General features: G+C 42.1%; 1 protein-coding gene across 9 annotated transcripts in view; it reads left to right on the top strand.

Moving 5' to 3' along the window:
- agrn (agrin) overlaps positions 1–12766 on the top strand; it is a 386496-nt gene that overhangs the window by 315403 nt on the left and 58327 nt on the right. For all 9 annotated transcript variants that reach the window (XM_055024315.1, XM_055024310.1, XM_055024314.1 and 6 more), the window contains one exon: positions 2996–3124. In XM_055024315.1, coding sequence (XP_054880290.1) covers positions 2996–3124 — 129 coding nt within the window. The remainder of the gene's footprint in view (positions 1–2995; positions 3125–12766) is intronic.

Here is a 12766-nt window from a genome sequence, read left to right as displayed (position 1 = left end):
TCATCATATCTAATATACACTGCTCCAAAAAATAAAGGGAACACTCAAATAACACATCCTAGATCTGAATGAATGAAATAAATATGAAAATAATTTCCACCTGTTGTCTATTCCATTTGCACAACAGCAGGTGATATTGATTATCAATGAGTGTTGATTTCTAAGTGGACAGTTTGATTTCACACAAGTTTGATTTACTTGGAGTTATATTGTGTTGTTTGAGTGTTCCCTTTATTTTTTGGAGCAGTATATATAATATTACCTTATGTGGTACAATTTTTTCAATACAATCTGAACTTTATGAATTTACACTTAGTTTTTACTTTTGGACATACTGTGGCAGTCACAGAAACAAAAAATTTGATTTGGAAATTTTTTTATTTTTTTCCTCTGTGAAAATGTCAAATATTCACAAGAAATGATTTTTATCATTTAGAATTATAAAATATACTGTAAATTTCTTAAACTGATGTTTAAGAAATTTGCAATATTTTGCAATATTAGCATGAAAATGAAGGCAATTCCTCATTCGTATGTATGCAATTTTTGAAAAAAACATCATAGGTCAAAACAAGATGACAAAAAATGTGTAATTCTTTGGAAAAACAAGGTAAAAAACAATCTTTTAGACTATTGAAAAACCTTGACTCCCAGAGTGGCTGTAAGCTGTTTACTACTAGCAGCTGGGGACTGGCTCTGCCTCACCCCGCAGTGATCCCCTCGTTGGAGCCGCGCAGCGCCGCCGTTCCCCTGCTGGGGTCTCTGAGCACCTGCCTCTCTGACTGCCAGGATGTCATCGTGCTCTCAGTCTGATACTCTTTGTCAGTTGCTAATAACAATGATGGATCAGCCATTGTCATCATGGGAATCCTCACTGCGCCCAGATTCCAACTCTGGGTTTTCCCTCTTCGTCTTCTGGCTCAAAACTGAGCGCCACTGCATGCTGCGTGTACATTCTTCACATAATCCTTTTCATACAGAACAGAAACCACTAGGCTAAAAATAAATGACGAAGTGGATGCCCCACCCTATTGCCCTGATATCCAAACTTTGCATCCATTTCACGATCTCAGTGCCTTTGCCGATACTCCGTTTCCGCTTCTCTTTCGCCGTAACTTGAGCAACTTTACTTCGTTTCTTAGCAACAAAATACAGCCCATAATTATTTGTTGAAAATGTGAGATTTCCAATAACAAAGGAATATAATGTTACGTTTACTTTTTTATGTTTGGAAGCTCATTTCCTGTCACATTCCCAGAAAAGCCATTCTTAACATTTCTCTGAAATTCGGAAAGATATGGTTTAGGTATTTTAGCATAACTCCGGTTTTACGTGGCCTATTAACACAATTTAAAAACTGGTGTCTAGTTTAAAATGTGCACTTTAAGCACAAGTTGAAAATGAGACGGAAGGAGGCAGTCTTGCTGCTACATGGCCGACATGTAAAAAAGACGTGTATACGTCTTTCTGAAGCTCCTCTCAACATGGCTCTGTTAACCCTTTAATGTTTTAACCAGTGTTCCTCAGCTCCTATAACGAGCTCAGCAGATGTTTGCTAATTGCTCCTGGCTAGTCTGAAGGAGCTGAGTGGAAGAGCTGCTCTGTGAGGTGGAGCTAGGTCCCCCCAGGTGTTTTGCACAGCTGAATGGTTGTCACAGAGATTGAAGGATTTGTCAGACATGCATGAAAGAATCAAAACAAAACTCCAGGTTTATTCCTGATGAGGAAATAATATAACATTAAGTAAAGCTCTAAAATGTCAAGATGACATAATACTGTTTCTTTAAGAGCTATCAGAATAAAAGTCCATATGTATCTCCAAACCTCCTACCTGTTAAAAGAGGGAAGTCATCCATTATTTTCCTTCCACTTCATAATTACGTGCTGCCTTGTGTTGCTCTGTTGCATAAGATCCCAGTAAGACATGTCAGTTATAATGAGACAAATTTGAAAAGTTCAGTTTGTCTGAATACCTTTTGAAGGTATTTGTCTGTTAGTACGAACAGTTGTGATTTTAACACAGATGCTAACCGATAGAAAAGTCTGGTGTCTTGTGTTTTGTCCTGTTTATTTTTCTGTCTCTGATTCTTGTCCTGTTCAATTTGTAAATAAATGTGAAGTCAGTCAGAAATGTGTTTCAGTTTTTTCTGACTCCTGTCTGTCTGTATCTCTGTGTTCACGTCCTGCTTTGCTCCTGCAGGACTCACAGAGTGCCCTTGCTCTCCTGCTCTGTTTCTCTTCTTCTTCATGCTCTGTAAATCTGCAGACCGCATTCCAACATGCGCCCAATAACCCTTCTTCCTCCCTCTCGCAACCCTTGGCCGTGAGACTTGGAATAGGACGTCCCTGCCCCTTGACGTCTTTACGGCTTGTTTAGCCGTGAGCCTTTTCTGCCTGTGATCATTTCTAATCCCTGCGTGGCTGTAAACCGCTCTGCTTTGGCCAAGACCGCGTCCTGTGCCGCCGACAAGAGAGTGGACGATGTTCTCTGGAGTAGAGAAAGTCTGACCGCTTTTATGTCTTTAATGTCTCCCGATACACAGTGGCAGCAGCAGTAACAGGACACTGTAGGAATTTTTTCTTCTTTTTGATTTTTCTGGGACGCCTTGAGGGGAACTGCCAGCCAGTCAGCAGTTCTCACACTCCCCTATCATTTAAAGCGCTCTGTGTGTGACATGACTGGCAACAGTGCCCATTAAGGGTTTTCTGTCTGACAAAATGAGTTCCAGCTGTAAAATCAGAGCCCATGAAATGCCATATAATCACCCTGACAGATGCCTCTTTCAGTGCTCAATCATTGGTCAACAGACAGAGAAAAAAAAATGCACAAACACCTGGAGGAGCAGGAGGAACTCAGCAATACAAAATCAGCACACATCTTTTAGGTTCTAGTTTCAATAAATCAATAAATTTAGGTTCTATAAATCATGATTTATATTCATGATTTTTTGCTAAAGTTGAATGAATTTTTATCCAGACTTTGTGTCACCTGCAGGTTCGCCGGTGGCAGGTTCTGCTGCTGCTGCCACTGCTGAAGAGAGGTCCTCCTGTGACAACACAGAGTTCGGCTGCTGTCCCGACGGAAAGACCCCATCCAGCAGCCCAGAGGGCGCCAACTGCCCCCGTAAGTCAACATGTAATGTCCTGAAGAAGAACACTTCCACTAATCTCAGACCTGCTGTCTGTCTGTGCTCTGTTTTAACTGGTTTTATTGAAGCATCTCAACAGATCAGAAGATAATTGAAAAATCAATTTCTGTAAGTCTGTTCAGGAAGTGCAGCTCCCATTAAACACAGATTCATTTAGTTCATCCATGTATTCCCGTTAACCTCAAAAACCCAAATTCACCAAGCACATGCCTGGAGAAGCAGCTGAGCTCGTCGGCCAAACGCTTCAGGCATTGAGGTTTAGCACAGAGATGCTGTGTGAAGCAGAGCATCAAAAAGAGCAGGAGCTTCTTAAAGAGACAAAGACACAATTTCAAGATGTCAATTTGCTAAATCAGATTAAGTTATGTTTGATATATGTGAAGCATTTTTATAACCATGAAAGTAGCATAGTTAGTCGATTGTGCCATAAAATGGAACTATTTGGAAAACATGATTCTACCAATTAATTGAACTTTGCTTCACATCCCTTGCTTACACTTTTCTTTGCACTCAACTTTTCTTTGTTACTTTTACATGCAGAAGTGTGTGAACTGAAAGGGTCTTAAACAATTACCTTTGTTGTCTCCTCCTTGTGAAGGACCAGCAGTGTCTCCATGATTGTGAGGCTGAAACTCAGCAATTCTCTGATAAAATCCTTTTTTCTTTTCACCGGTAATATGCAAGATTGAAATTTTCTGATAAATTGAATATTGTTATGTGTGGAATGAATCTGTTTTAAACTGAATCACTGAGGCAGTTTAGTGCTATTGTAATGAAGTGAGATGTTCTTGAAAATGCCTTTGGTTCATAGTTCACGTCTGCTGCAGCTGGTTGACATTTGAATGATTTAATCAGATTAAAGCAGATTGTTGCCCCTCTCTAACTCCATGTTACATGAGTGCTGCTGACTGTCGCTTATTTTGCCACTGCTGATAATAAATTGAGCAAACACTGGTGATTGTTGACCATGCGTGTGCAGCGTGACCTTCAGTTTACGATGCTCCAAATAAAATAGAAAAACAGCCTGGCATTAAGAGAAGAGCTTATGATCAATAAAGTGAAGCAAACCACATCAAGGGCAAACCTTGGTCACTGCTGGCTGGATCTGGGGAATTCCTGCCACCGCCAGGAGGGAGCGACGGTCTGTGGGTTTTTAAGCAGAGGTCCTTCTTATATTTAGTTTTTATAGAAACAAACGTTTTGCATGTTGAGTGAAGGGATTTGTTTTGCCACTCCATCTGTTTCTAACAGAACAGGTGGTCTGTTTTGACTCTGTACATTTTAAATCATCTGATTTCTATACATTAAATTCTAATTGACAGCTGGCTGGAGAAATTGTTGGTCTTAATGAAGTTTGGTTTGATATTAGCCCACCATGACATTTTCATTTTCAGTGATGCATTTCAGCGGCTTTTATTTCCTGGTGATGATTTAACAAATAGTTTTAATGAGTTGTTCCAATTTGAATTAACTGCTGATTTGAGGGATAGTTCTGTCTCTTTCTTGTCTTGAATTCATTTAAATTGGTTGGCTTTCATTCATTTGTTGAGCATATTTGCAGTCAGCATGTTGAACAATTTTGAGCAGAAGCCTCATGTTAACCTGCTGGTTTGGGTCTATTTGGGATCATTGTCCTGGACATACGACCCTAACCTTCACTCTCTGAGAGGGCTTATTCAGATTAATCATGATTAATAAATAATCGTCTACTAATTTAGTAACCAATGAATTTTTTACTGGACTATACAAACTCAAAGAATCAATTTTGCTGAAAGAACAATACATCTTCAGCAATGATTCAGCCAAAACTGTCAAGAGTTCCACCCATAACTCTTGTAGTGGCAAAGCTTAAATTATGTAAATAAATAAATCAAATCTCCTATTAAGCACCTTTTACTATCCAATTATTAACCAGTTAATCCAAAGAATGGATCATCTCTCCACTACACTGATGTTAAGCCAAGCAGAAAGCTGAACTTTTGACATGGAGATGTTAAAATTGTTTTTTCGCTGCAGATGCTTCCATTGCTACAGATTATCGTGCATTCACTAAAGAGCATAACAAAAGGTAAATTTTTGTATTTCAGTGATTTTACCAGTCACTGAGATGCAGAAGGTCCATATGAATGGAGAGGGATCAACGTTGAGCTCTTAACTCTCTGTCTGTTCAGATGAGAGAAAAAAAACTCAAACTCAAACTTCTGCACCCAGAGAAAAGCAGCTTTTCAAATCCATCTCTTAAGGCCTAAATTCTAGTAAAATTCCATGCACATCATGAAGTCAGACGAATGTTACATTTTGGTGCCACTTTCTTTACTGCCGTCCAGTGTTTTGGCTTCCATGTATCTCTGCCTTGCCTTTCATTCAGTTCTTCTTCATACCTCGATACGCACAGATACTTTACCTTCACCATCGGCTCCCTGAGCCGCCTCTCGCTCTTTCAGCCTCAGTTGAGTCAATCTCAAACCACTCTTGCATCAGTTCATTTCTCTTTGGAGTTGAGCGCAGGGAGAGCCAAGAGACTACCAGAGGGCGAGCAGCGCCGTTGTACCAATCAGTGCTTTCTGCCACAGCCCATTCATGAAGATAAAGGGCTTCTTTTTCCCCACTCTTAGCCTCTCCAGTCTTTGACTCCCTCCACCGCCCTACCTCAATCTGTCCCTGGTGCGGGGTTATTTGACGGATTGCGAAAAGAGGGATTCTCTCGGCTCCCAGGGGAGCTCTTGGTCACGACTAGCGAGAGTCGAGGCCACAAATTAGAGTGAGGAGTTGCATTTCTGGTGCGCGGAAGGTCTCAGTAAACCAGCAGAGTTTATAGCCTCGACATGATCTCAAGACGCGACCGTCAATGTTTGTTTCATCTGCAGAATTTCTAGCTAAACAAACGCAAAGGAGGAATTCAGTAACTTTTGACTTTGAGTGAAAGCAGGTTTTAGCTGAAAGATGAACATTAAAACAAATCATCCCATAGCTTGTAAATATTTATCTCAGCAAACAAAAGACTGTGCAGCGGCGATCAATACTTCATTCAGCTCAAGTGTTCCCAATAAATTCAGGCTGAGCGATTGATTGATCAATAAGCCTGGATCTTTTTCGACTTTGTAAGACGGACTCGGGTCATCTTCCCCTCATTAGTAATGAAATGACACATCCCTGAATGCTTCGGCTGCCGTCTCATCAAGCAGTCTACTTTATTGACATCTCTGCTTCAGTGACAGAAGGAGAACTAATTATTTATTGTTCCACACTTTATTGAGACATCAAATACGGGAGTTGACCCTGAGAATCTTGTTTTGGGCATTTGCTGACCTTGGAGAGTGTAAACTGTGGAAATCTTCTCCCCATTTTGTTTCCGTACAGCCACAAGCTTGACTGATTTTATTTGGGTTTTACGTGAACAAGGTCGAGAACAGTTGTGAAGACAAAAAGAAAAGTTCAAATCTTTTGAGGGTTTCCACATCTACAGAGTAAAATGATTGCAGAATAAGTCAACCTTAGTAGTCAGTTGAAGTTTTGCAATCGATTCTGAGGGCATTTTCACATTTGATAGCTTGGTAATCCCTGTCGGATTGGGGTGAAAACTGCAACATTTATTACATTTCAGCTGGTGTGGTTCTCTTTCACGCTGCACCATGTCAAACATCCAAACCAATTAAAAAACTTGCTCCACTCCTTACCTGTAGGGGCGCTACTCAAAGAAACGAAAATGAACAACTTCTTTCTTCACAAAATGTGAGCAAATGTGGAATTGAGTCAGATTTTAGCAGTTGTAAAATTTCTATTTTTTCTTTGGGAAAGAAAACGAGCCATTTTTCCTTCTTACACCAGACTCACGTCAAAACGTTGATGCGCGATTGACGTATTGAGCATCCCTGACCTAGACACTTCAAACTTGGATTAAATTATTCTGCTCTCATAGCAGAATATTTATAACCATGTGTGGGATCTGTGAAACCTTTTTCTGATTTGTGAAACTTCAATAAAGGTTTTTTTTTTGGTCTCAGTCACACGAGATTTGCTCTGGTTCCAAAACTACAACATGTAGACGCTTTGAAGTGTCTAGGTGTTGTAGTTGTGGAGCTGGAGCAGTTCTAGTATGGTCCTGATGCAAAAAAGTGGTAAAATAAAACTTTATTGAAGTTTCACAAATCATAAACATGATATAAAATATTCTGCTATTACAGCAGAATAATCCAGTCCAGGTTTGAAGAGTTTAGCTGTTGTAGTTTTTAAACTAGAGTTGATTAAAGAAGCAGAAGGTATTGAAAAATTAGGTGGAATCGCCCTTTAGCCATTCCCGAATCAGAAGCTAGAATTGGAAACCAACTTCAGCTTGTTGTCAAACATTACAACATTTTCATATTCATTTGAAAAGTAGCTGCGTTAGACTCTTCTCCCTGAGCTGTCCGCTGATTGGGCTTCATGACGGCGTTTGTTCATCGACAACATTTAACACAACAGCTACTACTTTTTATTTGCTTCTCTTGCGGCACTTTCGTTCGCTGTACTCTGTTAAAGGTTGTCAGAGTAATTTTATTTTGAATTTTTTGTCTGGAAAAGACTGGAAAAGCCATATTGATTCCACGTCATCTCAGCCAATAAAATACATTGAAATATATGATTCTAACGTGACAAAGTGTGGAAAAGTTTCTGAACTGTATAGTTTGGTTTTTATTCGTCTGGATAAAAACTGATGTAATTCTGTTTCGCTTTAACAAGGTGTTTCATGTGGACATAATAGACAATTTTCATTTCTGTTGCATTAATTGACCTAGAGCTCTACTGCAGCCTGCTAAACCCGTCCAACGCTACCTGGCAGATCCATTACATTTACAGTTCACTACAATCTGATAGGTGAACAGCTCCATCCCTCTTTTCATCCCTCTCTTCTTTATCTCTCTCTCTCTCTCTTTACATCCTTTATGGAAGCGGCCTGGAAAATTGCCCCTCTATTCGTCTTCTTCCCAGATTAAATGTCTGATGCCACTTGCCGTTTCCTAGCTTTCTTTACCGTCTCCCGGCCAGCCGAACCGCGGCCATTTGCCTCTTTGCCTCTGCTTTACGACCGCCGTCACGTCCTGGATCGATGCGCGCTGCCCGCGGATGCGCCGTAACCCGCCGGGCTGCGCATCCCTTCTCGTTGCGGTTTATACTAGATAGTGTCAGCCGTCGGTCTACCAGCATTAAGGAGACAATTACAGCTATCTCTCATGATAATCATACAAGTGCTCTTCTCCGTACTTGGCGCCGTTGCTCAGGCAGGGGCAGCGATGATTGATTTGGGCAATTTGTTCTGCTGATTACAAGCGGCATGGAACTACAGCACTGCCACCTTCACCCAACACACACACACACACACACACACACACACACACACACAACCTCTCGCTTTATTTCAAGCCGCCTTCTCACCGCACTAGCATGAAGAAGGCATATAAAAAGTTGATATATGTTGGACAACACAGCACTCCAAGGTTGAGGCTGTCTTTATGGGAGAAGGGCCTATTCAAAGCACCTTAAGGCTATTTTCTTCTCACTATGTCTGTACCTGTTGTGTGTATTTACAGGGTCAGCACAAGCCTTTTTGGGGCCTATGCAGAATTTCATTTGGACCCCATAGCAACCAGATTCTTCTCATTCCTAAGCTACTCTCTGTGTGCAACATACCTGCTATCATTAGCATTAGCATAATCTGTAATTAGCTTACATGGTACCTGTGTTATTATGGCTGCTGATTTTAACCTTACAGGAGTTGCAAACTAAGAAAATGGAATTTCGAACTGCAGAGTGATATTTAAATGAGCCGTATTATTTTAATTATGTAAAAGTAACATCAGCTGATAAACAATGGATTTAAAATAAACAAGTTAAATAGATTGATATATTTCCTCAACAGGAAATGATTAGTATTTTACTTGTGTAAGACCTATAAATGTAATACTGCAATAGTTTTTCCATGTGTAAAAGCATTTAGTTTGTATTACTCAGTGCTTAATATATATATATATATATATATATATATATATATATATATATATATATATATATATATATATATATATTGTGGTATTGCTATTGTGGTAGATGTATTGCTACATCTACCACAACGGCTTTCCTCTGATGTTTATCCACTACGACAATGTCTGGTTGGTTCGCCATTACCGTTTTGTCTGTCTGGATCTGGAAGTCCCACAGGATCTTAGCTCTGGCGTTCTCCACCACCTTTGGGGGTGTTTCCCACTTTGATCTCGGGGTTTCCAGTCCATATTCTGCACAGATGTTTCTGTACACTATGCCTGCCACTTGGTTATGTCGTTCCATGTACGCTTTCCCTGCCAGTATCTTGCACCCTGCTGTTATGTGCTGGACTGTCTCAGGGGCCTCCTTGCACAACCTACACCTTGGGTCTTGTCTGGTGTGGTAGATCTGGGCCTCTATTGCTCTGGTGTTTAGGGCCTGTTCCTGGGCTGCCAGGATGAGGGCCTCTGTGCTGTCCTTGAGTCCAGCTTTTTCCAGCCATTGGTAGGATTTACTGATATCAGCCACTTGGGTTATTTGCTGGTGGTACATCCCCATGTAGGGGCTTGTCCTCCCATGATGGTATCTCTGGCACCTCAACCTCCGCTCCCTGTTGTCTGAGACATTCACTGAGCACATTGTCTGTTGAGGCTTTGTCCCTGATGTATTTGTGGATCTTAGTTGTTTCGTCCTGGACAGTGGTTCTCACACTCACTAGTCCTCTGCCTCCGTCCTTGCGGCACAGTCTCAGGGTGCTGGATTTGGGATGGAACCCTCCATGCATGGTTAGTAGCTTTCTAGTCTTAATATCTGTGGCTTTTATCTCCTCCTTTGGCCAGCTGATTATTCCAGCAGGGTATCTGATTACTGGCAGGGCATAGCTGTTTATCGCACGGATTTTGTTCTTGCCATTGAGCTTGCCTTATTCGTTGGAGGTATTTAGCTGTGGCTCCTTTCCTTGTGGTCTCATCGAGGTTGCCATTTGCTTGTGGTATACCTAGGTACTTGTAACTGTCCTCTATGTCTGCTATTGTTCCTTGTGGGAGTGAGACCCCTTCTGTGCGGATCACCTTCCCCCTCTTTGTGATCAGCCGACCACACTTCTCTAGTCCGAATGACATCCCAATGTCAGTGCTGTAGATCCTGGTGGTGTGGATCAGTGAGTCGATGTCTCGCTCACTCTTGGCATACAGCTTGATGTCATCCATGTAGAGGAGGTGACTGATGTTGGCCCCATTTTTGAGTCGGTATCCGTAGCCAGTCTTGTTGATAATTTGGCTGAGGGGGTTCAGGCCTATGCAGAACAGTAGCGGGGACAGAGCATCTCCTTGGTATATGCCACATTTGATGGACACTTGTGCAAGTGGTTTGCAGTTGGCTTCCAGGGTGGTTTTCCACAGCCTCATCGAGTTTGCAATGAAGGCTCTCAGAATCCTGTTGATGTTATACATCTCTAGGCATTCAATGATCCAAGTATGTGGCATTGAGTCATAGGCTTTCTTGTAATCAATCCAAGCCATGCACAGGTTGGTGTGTCGGGTTTTGCAGTCTCGGGCAACTGTGCGGTCTACGAGGAGTTGGTGTTTGGCTCCTCTGGTATTTACACCGATACCCTTCTGTGCCGTGCTCATGTGTTTATCCATGTGTTTGCTTATCTTGGCCGCTATGATGCCTGACAAGGCAGGTTATTGGTCAGTAGTTGGGTGGGACTGGACCCTTTGATGGATCCTTCTGGATTAGGATTGTCCGCCCTTCAGTTAACCATTCAGGGTGAGTCCCACTTTGTAGCAGCTGGTTCATTTGGGCTGCCAGTCGCTCATGGAGAGCAGTGAGTTTCTTTAGCCAGTAGGCATGGATCATGTCAGGCGCTGGTGCTGTCCAGTTTTTCATACCTGAGACTCTTTCTTGAACATCTGTCACAGTGATGGTTACCGGGGCTTGCTCAGGGAGGTTGCTGTGGTCCTCTTGTAGAGAGATCAACCACTGTGCATTGCTGTTGTGGGACGCCTCCCTTTCCCATATGCCTTTCCAGTATTGTTCAGTCTCCAGCCTTGGTGGGTCTGCTCTGTTGTTATTACCCTGCCATTGAGAGTACACCTTAGCTGGTTGAGTGGAGAAGAGCCGGTTAATCCTTCTGGATTCATTCTCCCTTGTGTATCTCTTTAGGCGGCTGGACAAGGCTTGGAGCCTCTGTTTGGCAGTTTCAAGTGCTTCAGGTATGGGCATCTGCCTGTACTTTCTGGGTACTGGTCTTTTCATTGTACCCTTGTGGAGCTCTGACAGTTGGCTCACTTCCCTCCTTGTTTCCTTGATTTTAGCCTCTAACCGTCTTTTCCATGTTGGGTATTGGGTCTCATGGTTGCTCTTATAGCCAAGTATCTCAAGGATCACTGATGCTGAGTTGTAGATCAGCTCATTGGTTTCTGTTATGGTGTTGGTAGGGATCGTTCTCAATGCTGCATTCACATTCTCAATGAGACTTTCTGATGGTACTTCACTCAGCCGTTGTAATTGGCGCCGAGGGCCTGGTTGTCATTCGGGTCATGATTCTCTCTCTCAGGTCAGCAGCTGTCTCGTTCAGCTCTGTTTCGCTCATTGGGGCCGTGTATCCCCTCACTGGGTGGGGACTTGTAGTTAAGTCCCCACAGTCCTGACATCCGGGTTCCTCCCTTTTGCCGTAGCATTTGTGTTGTATCTCGTCAATCTCAAGTTGTGATAGCAGTTGCCGTTTGCGGATGTTGGAACACTGAGCTACTAGTTGTTTAGCGCTTAGTGTTGACTGGGGATGTCGAAGTAACCATTCCTTCCCCAGTCTTTGCATGTAACCTCTCTCACTAGGGTTACTTGAGTAGTAGCATTCCAACAGATCCACATTTTCATCTCTCGCCCATTTCCGTCTTGTTCCAGTAGCCCATTTGTCATCAAGGTGCTCTGGTTCCCCAACACCTGACGCAGACCTTGTTTGCCGGGCGACGTCTGAGCTGGCATGTTACGCAACTTAGTATCTCTCATGGTATGAGGTAGGCAGTAGCTTGAAGGGTCTTGCCTAAGGACCCAGACTGGATTAGGGTTAGGGTTAGGGTTAGGGTATATGTCTGTTGTGTGTATATGTCTGTGTGTGTGTATGTCTGTGTGTGTATATGTCTGTGTGTGTATATGTCTGTGTGTGTATATGTCTGTGTGTGTATATGTCTGTGTGTGTGTATATGTCTGTGTGTGTATATGTTTGTGTGTGTGTATATGTCTGTGTGTGTATATGTCTGTGTGTGTGTATATGTCTGTGTGTGTATATGTCTGTGTGTGTATATGTCTGTGTGTGTGTATATGTCTGTGTGTGTATATGTCTGTGTGTGTGTGTATGTCTGTGTGTGTATATGTCTGTGTGTGTATATGTCTGTGTGTGTGTATATGTCTGTGTGTGTATATGTTTGTGTGTGTGTATATGTCTGTGTGTGTGTGTGTGTGTATGTCTGTGTGTGTATATGTCTGTGTGTGTGTATATGTCTGTGTGTGTGTATATGTCTGTGTGTGTGTGTATGTCTGTGTGTGTATATGTCTGTGTGTGTATATGTCTGTGTGTGTATATGTTTGTGTGTGTA

This window comes from Poeciliopsis prolifica, unplaced genomic scaffold (genome assembly GCF_027474105.1).
Source record: "Poeciliopsis prolifica strain line A6 unplaced genomic scaffold, Auburn_PproV2 SCAFFOLD118, whole genome shotgun sequence".
Classification (NCBI taxonomy): domain Eukaryota; kingdom Metazoa; phylum Chordata; class Actinopteri; order Cyprinodontiformes; family Poeciliidae; genus Poeciliopsis; species Poeciliopsis prolifica.
Note: the sequence above shows the minus strand (reverse complement) of the source record. Positions and strands in the feature narration are given on the sequence as shown.